Source organism: Phocoena phocoena, chromosome 11 (assembly GCF_963924675.1).
Source record: "Phocoena phocoena chromosome 11, mPhoPho1.1, whole genome shotgun sequence".
Classification (NCBI taxonomy): Eukaryota; Metazoa; Chordata; class Mammalia; order Artiodactyla; family Phocoenidae; genus Phocoena; species Phocoena phocoena.
Genome location: NC_089229.1, coordinates 89,584,968 through 89,606,697, shown reverse-complemented (window position 1 = coordinate 89,606,697; position 21,730 = coordinate 89,584,968). Strand labels below are relative to the sequence as shown.

The following is a 21,730-nucleotide window of genomic DNA, read 5'->3' as shown; positions in this document are numbered from 1 at the left end:
ATCCATAAACACTGTTGTGGGTACTAGGAAGCTTGGAAATATCCTTAATCCAGATATTGGTGTTAGAATAACTACACCTTCTAACCCTAACATTCTTGAAAGTCCCTGCAAAAAACCATACTAAACTGATTGTGTAATGAATTGTGTAATGAACTGTAATGATCCAGCTTAAGCTCCTCCAGTTCCATTTTGGACTCTGAACAGCAGGGTACAGAATGGGGAGGCAAATTGTCTAGGATCACGGATTTGGAAGACTATAGGTGATCTTCACCAAATGTTACATTGTGTCAGTGCCAGCCTTTAGAGGAAGCTTTGCCACGAGAGCAGGGAAAGAAGTTCAGCAAAAGGTAATTGATTTATCAAAGACTTCTAATCAGCGTCCCCCCAGCCCCCGAGATTTGAATATTCTCTAAAGCTTTCAACATTGAGATCTTTTAAAATTGTTTGCGGCCACATAAAAGTCGGCCTCCTTTCCCTCCTTCCCCACGCCCAAACTTGATGTGTCCCAATACAATGGCTAACGTCCCGAGGCGCTGCAGAGGGGAAATGGCCTTTCGGGAGGAGACTTTGCGCCGGCGCCAAAAAGAAGGGTTCAGAGAGGAGAACCGGTGGGCGGGGGTTACTCCAGGGGGAGAAAAATCAGGCGATTTAGGGGAGGGCCTTGGCGAGGTCGCAAGTCGTGCTTTCGGCGCCCGAGAGCAAGTTCCGAGGAAATTAACCAGAGAGGGCGTGGCGCCTGCCTCCCACCCGCCCGCCCTCGCAATGAAAGTCACCGAGCGCCTGCGCGACGCGCCTCTGGGACCAGGTCGCTGTCTTTCTCCTGCTCGGATTCACAGTACGTGCCCGGGAGGGGTGTGTAAGCGGCGGGTAAGGAGAGGGAGGCGGCGGGAAGGGGACCGGGGTGGCAGGTGTAGGCTTGAGGGTCTCTGCCGACCTGAAGCTTCTTTGTTCCGTGTAGCTGCTATATGTTTGCTTTTCAGTCCATCACTTTTAAAAGGGAGTTTCATTCCTGTCCCCCTTGCAGGTGAATTGTCAAGCCCCAGGACTAAAACTTGAGAGAATAAGTTTTTTTGCGTTTAAGTGATGATTGACCCACTTTGTATTCTCAGACCAAGGTAGCATCCACTTTGAAAGGGCCCCCTTGAACTTCTGGGGAATAAAAAGTACGTGCGAGTAATAGTAATCTAGAAAGTGGCTGCAGTTGAAGCAAATTCCGTTCATCCTAAGGGTGTAAAATCCTGCAGTGGCTCTGAGTTCAAGGGCAAACTGGCCTTTGTACCTCCTGAAAGACAGGACTTGCTTCTCGTGGTTTGCTTTGATAAGCTAGAGAAACATTAGCAAAGTTAAAAAATAATAATAATTAACAAAGTGGAGGAGGACGTGAATTAGACCCTATTAGATGAATTGGAGATTGTTAGAGTCTGCTGACTGGAACCCTGGGAGGATTCTCAGCCCCCCGGTCTGGAGGCGAAAGCCACGTGGAAGGAGTAAAGGAGAAAGGAAGCCTTCTTTGGGGGTTCAGGCCTCAGCTGTTACTGCTGTTGCTGGACTGGGGTGGTGGGGACCAGGGTGCATGCAGATTCCATCTCCCTGCTTCCTTTGAAATAGTCCCAAGGCCTCTTAGTAGTCCGGGCACCACATTTATTTTCTCCTTTTTCCTCTGCCTGTTTACTCTCCAAGAACGTGCCGGTTGGGCTGTAATCAAACATTGTTGAATGGCCTTGGAAACTTCTCCAGGTCTCCAGCTAACAGGCTTTAACCCAGTCTAGCCCAGTGTCCTCAGATCCCTAGCCTGCTATGAAAACTAGACACACCTTTTGCATCCCCTGGGAGTTAGGCTGGTATTGAGTTTTACTGTCTTCTGCTTTTTCCAAAATAAGAGGCCTATGTGTGTTGACCACCTTTGTTCATCTTGAAAAATGGCAAATCGGTCCAAATTTGAATATTACTCTCTGTGGCAGACAAGGACAGTTTTTCTGAGGGTTTGTTTGAGAGTGGAGTTTCTTAAATGCTGAGTCCAGAAAAGGTCAGCATAGGCCCCTGGTAACGGCCTCCCCCCCCAGAACCAGAAGCATTTTCCTCCCAACACGTGGGCCCTGAAACTTGGAGGCCTTGTCTGCAGTCACCTCAGTCTATTCAGTAAATTCTAGAACTCATAAACAGCAATGAGACCACTGAATTATCTCTTTTTTTTGTCTCATGGGTACTGTTCTGTTGCTTTAAAAAGTCTAAAATTGCAGAGTCATGGCCATGGGAATGCGTGCTCACATACTGTGTGTTGCACAATATTGACGTAGAAAGGCTGCTATAGATAACAGAACCTTGCTCTTTCTGGCTAACAGCCTATAAAGAGAAGAGGAATATTTCTCAGTTGGTAGTATCTATCACTCAACTGTGATAGATACTAAGGGAGCAGGGGTGGGATTCTGTGGGGTGCGGGGGACAAGACAGGAAGGGGATTTGACAGAAGGAGGCCCCCAGAAGGCCAGAGAAGTCTAGAATGTTTAGCCTTGATGGTAGATAGCCCACAAGTTCAACACTTGAGAAAACTGGGTTCCAGTCTTGGGCCCTCCACTGTGAATTTGGGTCAATTACTCATTCTAGCTCTCTGGGCCTCAGTTTCCTTATATGTTAAAAGTAAAGACAAATATTTGCTCTGAGTACCTTAGAGTTCTCCAGATTCTCAAGTGAGATAATGTGATGGCTTTTGAAAACTCTAAAATTGTATCCTCAGTGCCCAGAACAGCACTTATTTATTTACCAAATACTTGTATAGCACTTACTGGGTCCCACTGCCTTTCTGAGCACTTTATACTTTATTCACTTAATGCTCACAAGAGTCCTGTGAGGTAGGAAGTATTATTAACCTCATTTTTACAGGTACGGTAAATTAATTGCAGTGGGTAAGTGGCAGAGTTGCATCCACCTGGACCACAGTCTAGTTGCACAGTCTGTGTGAGCTCGACACATAGCTCTTTGTCCTTTGTAAAGGCATCACCTCCACATTAGGGGACTGAGCCCCCCCCGCCCCCCCCGGCGATATAGGTAGAGATATTCTCCACTGTGCTAACTAATGCTGGACAATAAAAGGAACAATATACTGTCCAAATAGAATACATCGTTGGAATCATTTATTTTCTATAACTCATCACCAAGTTTCATGTTTTGCTCTGCTTACTTTTCTTAGATTATTTCTACTGCGCTCCTAGACTACTCAAATCACTGAACACTTTACCGTCTGAAGTATTATTACTACTATACTGCTCTCCTCCCTCCTGGTGACCTTTCATGTACAAAGTTTCCACTATTTTTAGAGTGCAGTGCCCCAGGCATGATGCAGGTTCAAGGCAACTTACTGACAAATTAGCTTCAAAAAAGAAAGTCTAGATCAGCACCACCTAATTTTGTGCTGTAAATGACCCCTATTTCTTAATGCCTTATCTTTAACTCTCCTCACCCCACCCTCAGATGTGCTGGGAGTAGACCGTGTTGATCCTGAGAGGCGATTTGTGGACCCATAGTGTGTGATACCAGAAGCTCCCAAAAGCCGCAGACTTGAGCTAAGGCACATTTTGGTGATTGAGAAACTCTCTGTGTAAAGGACACTTTGTGTGTTGTTCACATTTAGAGAAAAAGCCTCCCATTGACCTTTGCCTCCAACTGCTCATGTCTTTGTGTTGTTTTCCCACCAACAGGTCTGGAAGTCTTCTGCTTTTTCTCTATCCTTTCTATACCCGTTTTCACTGAGAGAAAACCATCCTCTGGTTGCTAAATACACTACATTCTGAGAACATTGGTGGGGAGGTACAGAAACTGTTTGACTTTTAAAATCATGGTTGAATAGCAGCATTTCCTACTTGATAAACTTTTCTTAAATTAAAAAAAAATTAACACTTCTGCTGTGTTTCTTCATTATCTCTGTCCAGAGGCATAGGACTTAGGGCTTCCTTATTAGGCTAATTACTCTACCTGCGTGCTGAAGGAGAGTTCAGTTTATTCATGACTCCCTCCCCCTGCCCCCCCCCCCCCGCCATACTAGAACAAGAGCAGATACATTAAATGTTGCTAAAAGTATTATTTTGCACTGAGAAATGTCAACTGAAAAAAACACATAACGTGAGAGCTGGGAGTTCAGCTTTAGTTGGGGCTTCCTGAGGACTGTAGCTCTTGAGGAGGTGCGGGTATCAGTATATATATGATTTTGCTGAAGGGGGTGTGTACAATCAAACACACATCTTAGTAGAAGTTTGCTGCTGGTTATGAGGAACAGGTGTCTCCACTAATGACGTTAGTGCTTTTCTAGGTATGAGAAGATACAAAAAATTGGGCTCATAAAAATTTCTCCTGAAAATATCTAACTCTCTGAAGGCGTCTTCTGCCACTTTTCCCCAGAGCACACAGTGCCTCATTCCTGACCTGCCCTGCACTCCTTTCAGGGTGTGTTAAAGGTCAGCGACAGCATTGGCTAGTGACTTCCTGCTTGTAGAATCAGATGGTGAGTGCTCTTTTTAGTTGGCAGAATCTATCTAACATACTTGCTTTCAAGACTACTGACTGGTGGAGGTGGGTTAATTTGCTACTGTGTGTGTGTGTGTGTGTGTGTGTGTGTGTGTGTATTTAAACTAAATACGGTTGACCCTTGAACAATGCGGGGGGTTGGGGGGCCAGCCTTCCACGCAGTCAAAAATCCACGTATGACTTACAGTCGCCCCCGTCTTATACTCGGTTCCTCTATATCCATGGTTCTGCATCTGCAGATTCAACCAGCTGCTAATTGTTTAGCATGCTGGTATTTAGTATTGAAAAAATCCAAACATAAGTGGATCCACACAGTACAAACCCGTGTTATTCAGGGGTCAACTGTACATTTCTATTTGTCTGAATCCAAGGAGTATATTTTTAGTCTACCTTTTAAAATAGGGGTTGCTTAGGAAGCTTTGGGTTTTTTATTTGCAAAATGGGAGTAATACTTAACTTGTAGCATAATTGGAAAAGGAAGGAAGATAACAGATGGAAGGGGTGCCAGCGCTGCCAGCTGCAGGGTAGGCACTCAGTCAGTGTTAGTTGAATCAGAATTAAGCAGTTTGCAGTCTCTTGAAGGAGACAGTGCGGTGTGGTTGGTATACAAGACGTGAGGTCAGAGACCTGGGTTTGTGTCCCAGCATGGCCGCTAAATATCTCAAATTTCCATTTCATTCATCTGTAGAATAGATATACTTATGAGAATTATAATTTTATGGTTATGAAAATTATGTAAGGCAATGCACATAAAGTACGTGGTATAATTGGATGTGTAGCCAAGTCTTATAAAATTAAATATACATGTATTATATATGTGACTTATGTCCCATTCAACAGTAACATACAGACAACTGCATGACCGGTAGCAGAGTATAGAAAGATATGTAGGTTTACAGATTATTGGTAGATAGATTGATCAGAATGATCACTCTAGGTTGCGTGCAGGGGTTGAGTTTTAAAGGCAGGAACAGATACGGTCTACAAGAGACAACACTCCGTGCTAAGCCTGAAAAATAGCGTTTAAGCTTGGGTATGAGAAGAGATATTTGTTTATGTAGAAGACATAGAAGATGTAGGTAGTGGGGCTGATAATAGAACAGAGGAGGTTAAAAAGAATGACTCTCAGATAGTGCAGAATTTCAGCTTTACCCTAAGTTCCTACCCACTTGGACTTCAGCATCACCCGTGCCTCTGTCTCCTTCCTGAGCACTTTCCCGGTTATACTTCCGACACCAGACTCAGGGCATTACCTTCAGTTTACTCCTGACTGCTTTTAGGTGGAAGTAAATATGGAATGTGAAGTGACCTGAAGACCTACGTAAAGTTAATCCTCCTCCCCTTGTGCCTTCTACAAAAGCATCATAAATGCCAATTTTCCACCTTGCATTTGCAAGCCTGTTATTTTATGTTTCCATTATCCTGCTTCACCCTCTTCATGTGTGTTGATGTGAATGATGACCATGGTCTTGATGGCAGCGATGATTGTGATCAGGAGATCATAAACTTTATTGAGGGTTTTCATGGGCCAGGCACTGTGCTAGGTATGTTCCACACGTTATCTCAATTAAATCCTGACAACAACCCACTAAGTTAGGAGGTATTACTATTGCTATCTTATAAATGAAGGAATTCAGTTTCACAGAGGCTAAGTCTCTCAACCAAGGTTAATAGCAAAATGGTGTGACTGGAATTAGAATCCTGGAGTCTGAGATCTTGAATACGACTGAAAGGACAAAAGGCTGTTAAGTTGGGTTTGTAAAGGAGGACATATGTTAGAACTTAAGCATTTCTAATCAAACATTAATGATACTAAATACTATGTACATAGTTTGATGTTTCTGAAGAGATCCATGGATTCTGTTTTTGTGTGTGTCCAACTTGTGGCTCGTCTTGATGCAAACATATGATTTTATTTCTATCTTTAGAGCAGTTCACCTGTTTATTTTTGCTTGTAATACCCCCTGCATTTTCATTTTCACTCAGTACTTGTTTGATGTCTTCAAGCTTAATGATATAGAACTAGAAAAAAACATAATAGTATTCATTTTGGCATTAAACCTAACATTATTTCTTCTTCAAATAACCCAAGATATCTTTTTTTTTTTTTTTGCGGTACGCGGGCCTCTCACTGTTGTGGCCTCTCCCGTTGTGGAGCACAGGCTCCAGACGCGCAGGCTCAGCGGCCATGGTTCACGGGCCCAGCCGCTCCGCGGCATGTGGGGTCTTCCCAGACTGGGACACAAACCCGTGTCCCCTGCATCGGCAGGTGGACATTCAACCACTGCGCCACCAGGGAAGCCCTACCCAAGATATCTTTAAGAACAGTGTGGTTAATGCTGCAGTATAAGCACATCAGGTGACCGTCAAGTTATTTGGGGTGTTTCTGTCTGCTTTTTCCTATCTTGTCTAAAATTTTTTTAAGATTCCAGACCAAAACTGAAACAATGGTCGACCTCACGCAGCTAATGGAGAATGAAGTATTCATGGCCTTTGCCTCCTACACAACGATTGTTCTTTCAAAAATGATGTTTATGAGTACTGCAACTGCATTCTGTAGATTGACAAGAAAGGTAAGACATGGGAGGCAATATTTTCTTTTAAGAGTTGAGATTCTGGAAAGCAATTTTCTTAAATTATTTTTTGTAAAGCCCAGTGGCATATTGTCTAATACTGCAGATGAAATATGCAGTCCTTTGGTACAGGTGGTTCTGTTATATTTATGGAATGGGTGCCTTTTCCTAGAAACTAGGAAATCGTTTTTTCATTGTAGCTTTTACCTTTTGTCTTGCCACTTAGCATATGAGATTTCTGGAGTATCAAAGTTTTCAAGGAAACTTTTTGCGATTTTGGAGTTAATTTTGCCTACTAGAGTTTAGAAGATAGTCATTTTCTAGACAGTGAACTGGTGTTTTCAGCTCTGTTACAGGTCAAGGATATGCCTTTGGGGATGGAATTAAAGTTCTTATTATCAGCAGAACCTCTCGTGATTGGGATAAGGCATTTGAATTTTGTGTGGTTATGAATTCTTAAGTGGATCATATTTCTACCCATCGTGATAAGAATGATTTTTTTAAAACTGGAGGCTTGGGGAGGGTGGTAGAAAGTTTTTGAAACACATAACCTATATTCAGGCAGGGTTTATGACAACAGTGATGGGGGTAAAGCAAAGCTACATTGACAAAGTTAAATGCTCTTCATTGGTGTGGTCCCTGTGCCTATTCAGCAGCTTCTTTCTGGAAACCATCATTTCTCTTTTAGTCCCTTTCCTGAGTTTTTGTCCTCCAGAGCCTTGCTTTTATCTAGAAGTCACAGTCCTTCCTAAGGTATTTCCTCATTACTGTCTTGAGGTGTCATTTCTTCCCAGGGATATCTGCATTTTAATGGGGGCACATACCCACATGTTTAACTCTCTAATGGGGCAAGGTGTTAGAGCAGCAGGCTATAAAGTGCCTGCTACCACCAGATCCACACTGTCCTCTAGAAATGTCATGGCACCAAGGATAGCAGAAATGTTGCTTGTCTTAAAAGGAGAAGGGAATTCCAGTTTGTGGAGTGCCAGTGATATATGTTAGGAGCCATGACACTCTTTGTGTGTGTCAGATCATGGAAGCATTTTACATAATTTTTAGCATTATCATGTGAGATGTGCATTACTGTTCCCATTTTATAGATGACAAAATACAAGTCAGAGAGATTAAGTAGCTTTCCCAAGGTTGCACACCAATAAAGAGTGAGGCTGAGATTCAAATTCAGATTGGTTTAAATGAAAATCTCATGCACTTTACGTTGTAATACCTTTATTTACTTATTCGAAATGTATTTATTGAACATCCACTGTGTGCCAGGCAATTATTTAAGGACAAGACAGACAGATCTGACCTCAAGAGCTGACACTGTATCACACTGCTGCCCATCAGTTCTCCTCAACATCTTTACCTGAAATAAATGCTCATGTCATATTAAGAAAAATATTATAGTATTTATGACATTCCTCAGCTTAAATTAAGGCTAATTTTAGAGTTCATGTTTTTCTTTATTATATATTATTAAATACTGGGACATACTTAAATATTTTTAAATGCATGTTTCAAGTTTCAGGGAATGGGGAAATCATTTCAAACGTCATCATAATGGCAGGAAGGAGTACATGAAATACGCCCTAGAACATGTCCTTGGTGTTTATAGGAATGCGATTCAACTTCTTATATTTCACTGTATTGTTCAACACAAACTTCTAGTTAATTCAGAAAAAGAAAAGAGGCACACGTATCCTAACGAAGTACAAAGTACTTTTCCTGCCCCTCACTCTTTTATGCTGCGTGCCTGTTCTCTGATATCCTTGGCAAGTAAACTTATGACTTTCATATGAGCCAACCAGTTAGAAATATTAATACTCTTGAGGGCAAGTGCATCAACATTACTGTAAAAAAATGCCAGTTCACCGTAATAGTCAATGAGGACTTAGAATTATGCTCTGTTTGTCCATTTTTGCTTCCTTTTCGCTATTTTTATACATTGGTTTTTATTTACGTTATTTATGCTTCTCTTAAAATTTGTTTTTACACTGTTAATAAAAATTCAGATTTTAAGAAGAGATGCTTTCTGCTACCCCTGGGTTTGATCTATTGCTCCCATTTTTTTTTTTCATAATGGCCAACTTGGATGCCTGTATTTCCTTCCGTTAAAATGTAAATAACTTATCAGATACAGTTACCCCCATGTTACTTGGCATTTGAAATAGGTTTCTTTCTCGTTATTTGGAATAGGTTTTTGCCAACCCAGAAGACTGCGCAAGCTTTGGCAAAGGAGAGAATGCCAAGAAGTATCTTCGGACAGATGACAGAGTGGAACGTGTACGAAGGTGAACCCACTGTCTCCTGAAATGATTTACTTGATCAAAGAATTTTGGTACCAGAGTTAAGTGAGGATGTTGGGGTCTTGAAGAAAGAAGGAAGAAAAGTCGGTCATTTTACCTAGTCCATATAATTATAGAAAATTAGCGATCTAGATGTCTCCAACTATCACTGTGATTACACATATTTCCAATTTAGCTTTTCTGTGCACTTTGTTGGGGTTAATGACTTTGTTCTGTGTAGGGATTTATCAAAAGTAATGACAGGTAGGAGGTGAAATGAGGATGGTAGATTCTTGCAGTTTTTGTCATCTTTCTCCAGAGGTAAAACTGTTAGCTTGTGTAAAAGGTTGAAGAACTAGGTATTTTCGCATAAGATTCAAAATATGAACTTGGGAAATCTCTCCCTTTCCAATCTCTCTCTCTCTCTCTTCTTTGTAGATATTATGTTTAATATACTGAGAATGCAATGAACAATGAAAAGCAGTAAGCCAGGATACCATCTACACAGTTTCCTAATAATACCAGGAATATACTTATTTTAAAAGCACATTGAATTCTAGTTCTGGAGTATATTTCTTAATCCTTGGCATAAAGTCATGTAAATTGCAAACTTTTTTTCATCTTTACAGAGGTATTATTGACAAATAAAATTGTAAGATGGTTGAAGTGTACAATGTCATTTGATATATGTATATGTTGTGAAAGAATTCCCTCTATTGAGTTAATTAACACATCCATCACCTCACATATTTCATCTCCCCTCCTCTCTTTTTTGGTGAGAACATTTAATTTCTACTCCTATAGCAACTTTCAGTTATACAGTAACACAATACAGTGTTATAAACTATAGTCAGCATGTTATACTTTAGATCCTCAGACCTTGTTCATCTTATGACGGACGATTCGTGCCTTTTTATCAACCTCTCCATATTTCCCCCAACCTCTAGTGCCCTGGCTACCACTACTTTCTGTTTCTATGAATTTGATTTTTTTCCTTTTGGTAGATTCCGTGTATAAGTAATACCATATAATATTTGTCTTTCTCTGTCTTAATTATTTCGTTTTGCCTAATGCCCTCCAGTTTCATCCAAATGACAGGATTTCCTTTTTTTTTTTTTTAAGACTAAATAATATTCCATTGTGTGTGTGTGTGTGTGTGTGTGTATGGTTAGGTTGTTTCCATGTCTTGGCTGTTGTGAATAATGCTGCAATGAATATGGGAGTGCAGACATCTCTTTGGGATAATGGTAGTTCTCTTTTTAATTGTTTGAGGACCTTCCATACTGTTTTCCATAGTGGTTGTACCAGTTTACATTTCCAGCAACAGTGTGGAAGAGTTCCCTTTTCTCCACAACCTGGCAAGCATTTTCTATCTCTTGTCCTTTTCATAGTATCCATCCTAACAGATATAATGTGATAACTCATTTTGATTTAGGATGATTGGTGATGTTGAGCACCTTTTATGTACCTCTTGGCCAGTTGGATGTCTTCTTTGGAAAAATGGCTAATGAGGTCTCCTTTTTTAATTGAGTTATTTTTACTTGTTTATTTGTTTTGGGCTATGGAATTGTATGAGTTCCTTATATACTTTGAATATAAGCCCTTATCCGATATGTGGTTTGCAAATATTTCCTCCCATTCCATAAGTTGCCTTTCAATTTTGTCGATGGTTTCTTTTGCTGAGCAGAAGCTTTTTGATTTGATGTAGTCTCATTTGTTTGTTTTTGCTTTTGTTGTCTTTGCTTTTGGTGTCAAATCTAAAAAATCATTGCTAAGGCCAATGTCAAAGAGCTTACTGACTGTCTTTTCCTTCTAGAAGTTTTATGGTTTCAGGTCTTATGTTCAAGTTTTTAATCCATTTTGAGTTGATTTTTGTGTATGGTGTAAGATAGGGTCCAGTTTCATTATTTTGCTTGTGGAAATGTAGTTTTCCTGACACAATTTATTGCAGAGGCTGTCCTTCCCTATTGTGTATTCTTGGCTCCTTTGTAAAAAATTAATTGACTATGTATGGGTTTATTTCTGGACTCTCTATTCTGTTCCTTTGATCGATGTGTCTGCTTTTATGCCAATACAATACTGCCTGGATTACTATAGTTTTTTAATGTAGTTTGAAATCAGGAAGTATGATGCCTCCAGCTTTGTTTTTATTTCTCAAGATTGCTTTGGATATTCAGGGTCATTTGTGGTTTCACACAAATTTTGGGATTTTAAAAAAGTTCTTTAAAAATGCCACTGGGGGGCTTCCCTGGTGGCGCAGCGGTTGAGAGTCCGCCTGCCGATGCAGGGGACACAGGTTCGTGCCCTGGTCCGGGAAGATCCCACATGCTGCGGAGCGGCTGGGCCCGTGAGCCACGGCCGCTGAGCCTGCGCGTCCGGAGCCTGTGCTCCGCAGCGGGAGAGGCCACAACAGTGAGAGGCCCGCGTACCGCAAAAAAAAAAAAATGCCACTGGGATTTTGAGAGGGAGTAGTTTGCTTTGGGTAGTATGGACATTTTAGCAATATTAATATTAATTCTTCCAATCTATGAGAAGAGAATATCTTTTCAGTTATTTGTCTTTTATTTCTGTCATCAGTGTCTTATAGTTTTCAGTGTATAGATCTTTCACCTCTTTAATTAATTAATTATTAGAAATTAATTATTTCTAAGTATTTTATTCTTTTTGCTGCTATTTTAAATGGATTGTTTTTTACGTTTCTCTTTCTGATAGTTCATTGTTAGTGTATAGAAATGCAACTGATTTTTTTTTCATTGTAGTTTTATTGAAATTTGAGCAAGAATTTGGCTTTGATATTCTCCAACAAAATATGTTTGTATATTGATTTCATATCCTGAGACTATACTGAATTCATTTATTACTTCTAACAGTTTTTGGTGGAATTAGGTGAGTGTTTTTAAAATAATACATCATCTACAAATAGAGACAGTTTTACTTCTTTCTTTCTGTTTTGGATGACTATTTCTTTTTCTTGATTAATTGCTCTGACTAGGATTTCCAGTACTATGTTGAATAAAAGTGATGAGAATGGGCATCCTTGTCTTGTTCCTGATCTTAGAGGAAAAATTTTTGGCTTTTCACCATTGAGAACCATGTTACCTGTGGACTTGTCATATATAGCCTTTATTACATTGAAGTACATTCCATCTATAACCAGCTTGTTCTGAGTTTTTATCATGAAAGGGTTTTGGGTTGTCAAATGCTTTTTCTGCTTCTATTGAGAAGATTTTTAAAAAATTAATTAATTTATTTATTTTTGGCTGTGTTGGGTCTTCGTTTCTGTGTGAGGGCTTTCTCTAGTTGCGGCGAGCAGGGGCCACTTTTCATCACGGTGCGCGGGCCTCTCACTGTCGCGGCCTCTCTTGTTGCGGAGCACAGGCTCTAGAAGCGCAGGCTCAGTAGTTGTGGCTCATGGGCCCAGTTGCTCCGCGGCATGTGGGATCTTCCCATACCAGGGCTCAAACCTGTGTCCCCTGCATTGGCAGGCAGATTCTCAAGCACTGTGCCACCAGGGAAGCCCCTGAGAAGATTTTTATCTTTCATTTTGTTAATGTAGAGTATCACACAGATTGATTTGCAGATGTTGAACTATCCTTGCATCCCTGGAATAAATCTCACTTGATAATGGAGTATGATGCTTTTGATCCTTTCAATTAAACTGTTTAATTTGTTTTGCTGATATTTTGTTGGGGATTTTTGCCTCGTGTTCATCAGGGATATTGGCCTGTAATTTTCTTTTCTTGTAGTGTCCTTATCTGACTTGGATATCAGGGTAATACTGGATTTGTAAAATGAGTTTGTAAATGTTCCCTCTTTTCTTTTTTTGGAAAAGTTTGAGAAGGATCGGTTGGGTAATGTATTCTTAGTTGGTAGTTTTTTTCTTACAGAACTTTGAATATATCATCCCACTCTCTCTGGCTTGCAAAATTTCTGATAAAAAATTCTGCTGATAATCTTATGTGGGTTCCCTTGTATGAAACAAGTTGCTTTTCTCTTGCTGCTTTTAAGCTTCTCTCCTTGTCTTTAACTTTTGATGAGTTAATTATAACGTGTCTCAGTGTGGGTCTCTTTGGATTCTTCTGTTTTGGTACTTTCTGAGGTTTTTGTAGTTGAATGTCTATTTCTTTCTTCAGATTAGGAACATTTTCAGTCATTACTTCTTTGGGTAAGTTTCTGCCCGCTTTTCAGTCTCATACTTCTGGTACCTCTATAATGCATATATTGGTCTTTCTGAGGGTTTTTCCAATAAGTTCCTTAAGCTGTTGTCACTCTTGCTCATTATTTTTTCTTTTTGTTTCTCTGATGGATGAATTCTGCTGTACTGTCTTCAAGTTTGCTGAACCTTTCTTCTGCTTCATCTAATCTGTTGTGACCTCCTTTATTGAATTTTTTAATTCAGTCACACTCTTCAGCTCTGTGATTCCTGTTTGTTACTTTAAAAATATTTCCTATTTCTGTTGAAATTCTCACGTTGCTCATGCATTGTTCTCCTGACCTTGATGAGCATCTTATGACCAATATTTCCATCAGGTAAATCACTTATCTCTGTTTCAGTAAGGTCTGTTTCTGTAGATTTATCTTGTTCTTTTGTTTGGAACATATTTCTCTGTTTCTTTATTTTTCTTTATTCTCTGTGTTGGTTTCTGTGCATTAGATAAAACAACCACCACTCCCAGTCTTGAAAGAGTGGTCTCCTGTGGGAGATGAACCTTGTCAATTAGCTTGAGCTCCTGGTTGCCTCTCAAGCCTTTGTGATTGTCCAGGCTGCCTTCTTTGTTTCTACTGGCTCCCAGATTTTGAGTGTGTGCCAAGACTTTTCAAGTGTTCCAAAGGGGAGGATCACAGTCAGCAGCTAGCTGCAAGCAGACTGGAAGCTGGCCTCTCAAACAACAGCTGGGAAAGTAGGTAGTTAAGCCCCTTCCAGAGAGAAACTGGGATTTGGGCATTTTTCCTGGGCTCAGGTGTATAGCTGTGGGGAGAGCTCTTGTACCTATTAAGAAACTGCTTCCTTGTTTGCTGTAGTCCTGTGGAAGTCATGAATGCAAGCCCCATGGGCTCTCAGAGCCAGGCAATCCAGGAGCCTGTCCCTTCAGTAGTAGCTGCAAAAGTTGGAGTGCCGGAAGTGCGTACAAGCTCCTTCCAAGGAGATACGGGCAACTTGGAGTGGGCTAGAGGGAGAAGGTGAGGGATGTGTCTTCTGGCTTCTCCAGTCTCTGAGGAGGATTATAGCCAGCCTCTAGATGCATACTGAATTAGAAGCCTGACCCTCAGCAGCAGCTTTAAAGTATACAGATGAACGCCTTTTAGGGAAAGACTGGAAGATGGACATTTTTGCCTGCTCCCTCTTCACTGAGCCCTGGGGGTGGGGGTAGCTGCGGCAAGTGATTGTGCTTGTTGAGAACTGCTTCTTTGTTTGCTGTATTCCTGTGGGACTTGTGAATGGTAGCACTATGGGCTGTCAGAGCCAGGTGATCCAGAGACCCATCACTTGGGCTGCAGCCATAAAAGCTGAGGTGCAGATGTGTGTAAGCTCCTTCCGGGGAGATACTGGCGACTTGTTTTGGGCTAGAAGGAGAAAATGGAGCAGGTGTCTACTGGCTTTCCTAGGAAGGATTGAAGCCAGAGCCTAGATGCAGGCTAACTGGGAGCTTGACCTTTAGGTAGCAGTTTTTAAAGTATGCAGGTGGATCTCTATCTGGGAAAGACTGGGAGATCGGCATTTTTGCCTGTTCCCTCTGTACTGAGTCCTGGGGGAATAGCTAGAACAAGTCTCATGCACCTGTTAACAACTTTGCTTTTGTTTGCTATCGTCCTTTGGGTCTCCAAAATGCAATCCTCACTGACTTACAGAGTTAGCTGTTTTGGTGGGGGCCTGTTTTTGGGTGAAAGTCTTAAAGGTTGGGGCACTAAATATGAGGTCTAAACCCTTTTCTCCTCAGGGAGAAGCTGGGAGTTGAGAATTCCCTTCCGACTGTATGGTGCTGTTCTGGGGGTGCGGTTTATAGCAAGATTTTCTCAGCCTTTCCTTATCCATTTTGATGTGCGTATTTTCTCATTCTCTCAATGAGTAGAAGTTGCTCAGCTAGTTTCTGGATTTCTTTCAGAGGTAATTGCTCCATGTGTAACTGTCCATTTGGTGTATCTGTGGAACGAGGGGAGTTCAGGAGCCCCGTCTGTCACCATCTTGGCCAGCCTTCTCCCCACCGCAAAATTTTTTATATTGAGATTCCATTGCCAATCCATTAGTTACCTTTTTCTAACATGTGAAACATTCAAGTTATGTACCGTCTTCATTTAGTATTTTCTAATGCTCATCTAAACTGGAGTACAATTCTAGACACATTTCACAGGATAAGCAAAATTATATGAAATTAAAGAAGCAGTGAAGAGTTTTCATAGCCATACTTAAACATTTAGGTATTTAGTTTCGTGATGAATAGTTAAGATATGAAACATCATGAATAGATTTGACTACACTTCTTCAATTTGTTGAGTATAAATAGATAATGAAATGGGGACTGAAAGAAAAAAATTTACTTCTGTAATTCATGTATCTGCTGCAGCATCAAATCCCTTTGGAATCTAGATCATATTTGCATCATCACTTTTGATTTCCTGGAAAGTCTGAAGCCCCTACCAAGATCTCTGCAGATTCCCTTATGGTATATAGTCTCAAGATTAACCCAGTCTGCAATCCTGCATTTGTGCATGTTTCCGTATTCTGCATTTTGTTAGGCTGGTGTAAACTTGGTTCTTTCCTCAACTCTGTCAACAAATCAAGTTAAAAATGTGATAAAAATAGACCTGACTAAATCAAGGTGCAGAGTTTACAGTATGGCAACACAAACATTTCAAGTTGTATGTTAACAGTGCTCTGTCCTTCAGCATCCTCTCCCTGGGAAAGTTGCATTGTGCCCTTGTCACCTCACAAAATGGTCAGCATTACACCATTTTGCAGGCTGTTCTTTTACCCCATGTACTTCTCTGCTCCTCCAGTACCGAAATTTAATTTTTTTATTTATGCAAAAGTTTAATCTCAAATTATTTATCAAGCAAGAATGGCTTTTTCTAAGAGGAAGTCTATGCTAGATAGTTAGAATAAAATTTTAACTTTTGCTTCACTTAGTTATATATTTGTTAATTCAGCAGTCCTACTGATTAAAGTGGCCAGGTTTTTTTTTTTTTTTTTGCGGTACGCGGGCCTCTCACTGCTGTGGCCTCTCCCGTTAAGGAGCACAGGCTCCGGACGCGCAGGCTCAGCGGCCATGGCTCACGGGCCCAGCCGCTCCGCAGCATATGGGATCTTCCCGGACCGGGACACGAACCCGTGTCCCCTGCATCGGCAGGTGGACTCTCAACCACTGCGCCACCAGGGAAGCCCCAAAGTGGCCAGTTTTAAAATGGATTGTGTCAAGAATATGGATCTAAAATAGTCTGAGGAATCTCTCAAAGAATCAATGTGAAAATTTCAAACAGTATCAGAGGAAAATTATATGTGTTATGATGAAAAAGAATAAAAATTAGAAAAGGTGAATAAAGCTTTGTGGAGTTATCAAAACCACTAAAGAGAAAGTAAGCAGTTTACAGCTTTGTCTCATCCTTTTTGTGCATCCCTTTTAGGGAAGGTAATCAAATACATGATGCTAGTCATGACCCTATGCTCATAAAATTGCCCAGAACTTGAAAGTGACAACAATTAGACCTTTAGTAGCATTAGTAAGTTTGAAAGGGAGATCAAAGTAAGTCTCACCTATGAAAACTTAGCAACAGGTATTTTATTGGGGGATTTTTAGATTCCTCCCCACTCTCCCTTCCCAGCCCCTACGTCTATCTCTCCTTGCCCATGGGATTGTATTTCTAAAGGAGAAAGCCATTATCTGAGCTGATCTTCTCATCAGGTTGTGGGCAACAAATAAAATTTAGTGAGAATGATTGACCTCAGCTGTGAAAGGAGTCAGTGTCCTTGAGGAGGTGCAGCCACTGTGTGTCCCGCGCCTCCTGGCGATCAGACACTGGCTTTTCAGTGTGGCAAGAAAGAGAGTGTCCAGGAAAGGCAAGGCATCCAGTTTCCAGGTGTATTTTTTTGAGATCGGATCAGTCCCATCAAAAAATTTCCTACTGACAAATCTCTTTTGGAGATACTTTTCAGAGAAAGAGTTTCCAGAATCTCCACTTTGCATTTTTAGCCTAGAATTTTTCTTTTTCATTACTTCCACATGTAATTATCACGTTATTTCTATTAGCATATTTCAGTGACAGGGACAGAACTTGGCTACAAAGGAAGTGAAAATTATGCTTTCAGGTATGCAATAGTGAGAAAATTAATACATTCTACACATATGGAACACTTAATTAAAAATATAAAGTAATATGTGTTGAAATGTCAAGATAAGTAGCCTAAAGTTAGTTAGTTATATTCTGGGCAGACAGAAATCAGTGATGATTAGAAAACCTTTTACATTACGCATTTATTTAATCCTATCCCATCTCGTTCTAGAAAGAATTCAAGACCACATGTGTTCCCTACAACAAGGTAAAAAGAAAGTTGTACGGTAATCAGGGCAGCTGGAGAAATACAGGGTAGCATTCAAAAGAGGAAAAGGGGGGTGGTACTTAGGAAGAGGAGAGATGTTTAGAATAGGCTATGTTCAAAGGTAGAGAATACCCCTTCCCTGAAACTGTTCAGTGGAGTCCAGGTGATACTCGCTGGGGATTCTTCAAGGAACTGGAACATGGGCTAGGATTTGAGCCAGGTGACTTCTCTTCTGGCCCCAATGCATGAAGGAAGCATTTATTGAGAGATTACCGTGTGTGTCTCACGGTCACTTCTTTTATTGGAGTGCTGTAAAATAGCTTTAAGACTGGGTTCCTGACCTTGAGGGGGTTTATAACTTTTCCTCTAAAAATAAGACCAACATTCATGTAGTTAGAGAATGATATAAAGCAGTCTCCCTTTAGATGTTAAGTCGTGAGGTACAGGGTATTAGTTCCTAGGGTATTTAAGAATATTTCATAAAGGAAGAAGCTGGAGAATGTTAGGAGAAGGAGAGGAGAGATCACGTCAATTTGGGAAGTTTTCTTTGTGGGAATTTGGACATACTGCTGCTGTATGCTGAGCATGAAGAACTTTGGGTAAGAGAAGGGAGTCAGCAAGTCTGGTGTGAAGCTCCTTTTGTAGTTGGCCATCCCCTGATAATTCTCAAAGATGTCTAGCAACTCTGGTCAAGGTCAGGGTGATGCTGAGATCCGAGTGGTTCTGATCTGACTAGGAAGGTGTGACTGGTGCATCATAAGCACAGAGCAGGGCTGATGGGAAGGTCAGCCCCGAGCAAGCTTGCCCCAAGGAGCATCTGCCTGAAGGAGAAAGGAAACGGGAACACAGGATGATGGAGGGGGGGGAAACAGACCCCGGTAGAAGGTGGTCACACATAAAGATGGATGTCCACCAGGTATTAGATTTTGGTAGCTGTCTAGGAATGACGTGAAAACGAAGGGAGCTGCCCCTCTAGGATGACTTCTGTTGTTTGAGCGGAGAAAGGGTTATGGTGGAAGGGTGATACTGGACTACAGTAGGAGCTGACTGGGAGAGTTGGGTAAGCACGTGCCTGGCTCAGGGTCTAAAAAAGAAGAGCATATAAAATAGCGTAAATTAACACAGAGTATCAGGCTCCATTGAAAACAGACCTTACTAGGACAATAAGGAATGCTATCTCTGAGACCATTTTGAGGGCCAAGGACAGGGAAAGAGAATTGAAAAGAGAATAAGATAAAGAGAGAGAGGGAAGCCAGAAAAAAATGGAGGGGCCAGTAAGGTCCAAGGAAGCCCTGCCTTTGAACTTCCTTCCCTCTCCCTCCACTGGAGCTCTCTACCCCTTATTGTCTTTGACTTTCTTCTCTTCTCTTTGCCACTTGCTTAACACAGGCTTAGAAGTAAACACATTTCCACAGAGTCTCACCATTGTAGGTTCTTTCCCAACTTGAAAACGTCTGTCCTTTTAGAATGTTGTGAAGGAGAAAAGTAACCTGGCCAAGATGGGAGGTGAAGATATAGCTGTGGTCCAGCAGGAGAGTTCAAAGGACCCAAACAAATACCCTTGGTGTAATTGGTGAAGCGGGCTCTTCTTTAGTAGAAAATAGTATCCCTGTCCTTTCTTGCCCACCTCACTCTCAGTAACCCTTGGGTTGTTCCATGAAAGAGAAGGGATAAGAACTCCCATGCCTTTCTGTCTTGGCTTTTATTCAGGAACAGGCAGTTGTTCATTTAAATCTTTTTAAGACTGTTACTTACCCAGGTTACTGTCGCATTCTTCATACCTTTATGTTGTCATCATCTTTGTCAAAAAGGTGATGAGAAAGGATAATCTACAGGAAACAGGAGAAAGGAAAGGAGGGGAGGAGAATGGTGATCATTGAGCAGGCAATATGTAATAGTTACGTTTTTTGCTAAAAGAAAAGAGGGTAACGTAAAACCAATATTGTTCATTTTGAAATATGTATCGATAGCTGATAAGCTCTGTCAAAATCTCAATTTCTAGTCTAGATTCTTAAGCAGTGTTTAACTCTGGAGACTTGAACAGGAGTACCAGATTTTTGAAGATGAAGCAGCTTAAAAAATGTCAAGCCAATAATACATGTGCCTTGTATTCAAGGTGCCATGAATTGGAGGAAAACTTGTGTCTAAACCATGCTTTCTGTTTTCTTATAGCTGTGGTATGAAATCCCAATCAAGGAAATATGTCTTTCTCTTTATTGTCTATCAATTTTGTGTATACTTTGCACTTTGCTCCATCACTACTAACTAATTCCTTTTGCAATTTGAGGATAGGTTGGCTAAATTTTTTCCCATGTTTGAAAGACTAGTTATGTATTCTGTTATATGGATGTGGAGAGCATGAATTTCTTGATATTAAATTGGCAAATTGATTCTTGGCAACCTAGTGGATTGGGTGAATGGGCAAGGGTGGTCTCAGGAGCCATTTTGCAGACTAGCTAGCACAAGTGAGGGAGGAGTCTTAAGAAAGATCATAACCAAAACGATTTTGTTCTTTTCGGAAGAAGAGTTTTTATAAGAAGAATCTTGAATTGCTGTTGTATGGACCTTAGAAGAAAAAATATTTTATATGTATAAAAATGGAGTGAGTTTTATTATGTAGATGCAGTTTTGATAGTCTTGAAAGTGCAAAAAGCCTTCTCTGTTGTATGTTGAGATACACTGCAAATAAAAGAAACAAGATAACGAGACATTCTAAATAAGAGTCAAGTGGGTAAGGAAGCAAGGGAATTTGAGAGAAATAAAATGAATCTTACTTTGCATGTTTAAGATCCGTTAACACTTCTATTTAGTTTCAGAAGAGAGGAAAAAATGAATATATTTCTGCTGATTTTGAAATTTGTGTTTTACAAGGCATCTTTTTCCACAGAGCCCACTTGAATGACCTCGAAAATATTGTGCCATTTCTTGGTATTGGCCTTCTGTATTCCTTGAGTGGTCCAGATCTCTCTACTGCCATCCTGCACTTCAGGCTCTTTGTTGGAGCACGAATCTACCACACAATTGCATATTTGATACCCCTTCCCCAGCCAAATCGCGCTTTGGCTTTTTTCCTTGGATATGGAGTTACGCTGTCAATGGCTTACAGATTGCTGAGAAGTAGGTTGTACCTGTAAAGAGAATCATACAACTCGTCATCCAGTGATTTTCTAACAATTCTGTACTTCCAATTTATAACAAATACTTTTTAAGATTTTAAGTGGGAAGGGAGCAGAGAAATTAAGATAGGGAAAACCTAGTCTGAATATTAATGTCACCAATATCCTTTATTCTTTTTTAATATTTGCACTAGAAATTTAACATAATTTTTAGCTCTTTTGTCTTATTCTTAAAGTACTTTGTTTTAAATTTTGATTGTAATTTGTAACATTATTCAACATTTCATATTTTAAATCTTTAGAAAGAGTAAGTGCATGTATGTTAAACTTGTATTTCAGTATTGCTGAAATTGGCGTATGAAATAAAGAATTTGAAGAACGATTTCATTTGATTTTATTTTCCCCAACATATTTTCAAAAGTTTCAGGGCTTCCCTGGTGGCGCAGTGGTTGAGAGTCCGCCTGCCGATGCAGGGGACACGGGTTCGTGCCCTGGTCCGGGAAGATCCCACATGGCTCAGAGCGGCTAGGCCCGTGAGCCATGGCCGCTGAGCCTGCGCGTCCAGAGCCTGTGCTCCGCAACGGGAGAGGCCACAACAGTGAGAGGCCCGTGTACCGCAAAAAAAAAAAAAAAAAAATTTTCAGTCCTACAGAAAAGTAGAAAAGTAGTACAATGAACTTCTATACGTCTTTCACCTAAATTTAC

General features: G+C 40.7%; 1 protein-coding gene across 5 annotated transcripts; it reads left to right on the top strand.

Moving 5' to 3' along the window:
- Positions 1–746: 746 nt before the first annotated feature.
- Positions 747–21,404, top strand: MGST1 (microsomal glutathione S-transferase 1). 5 transcript variants are annotated; one of them, XM_065886839.1, is made up of 4 exons: positions 747–856; positions 6,951–7,091; positions 9,288–9,382; positions 20,797–21,404. In XM_065886839.1, the coding sequence occupies exons 2-4, from the start codon at positions 6,966–6,968 to the stop codon at positions 21,041–21,043; spliced, it is 468 nt and encodes a 155-aa protein (XP_065742911.1). In that variant the 5' UTR covers positions 747–856; positions 6,951–6,965; the 3' UTR covers positions 21,044–21,404. The 5 variants fall into 5 exon arrangements, with proteins under 5 accessions (XP_065742911.1, XP_065742910.1, XP_065742912.1 ...); XM_065886838.1 differs by having other exon boundaries at positions 794–835; positions 6,944–7,091; XM_065886840.1 differs by lacking the exon at positions 747–856 and having other exon boundaries at positions 6,966–6,998; positions 20,797–21,043.
- Positions 21,405–21,730: the final 326 nt, after the last annotated feature.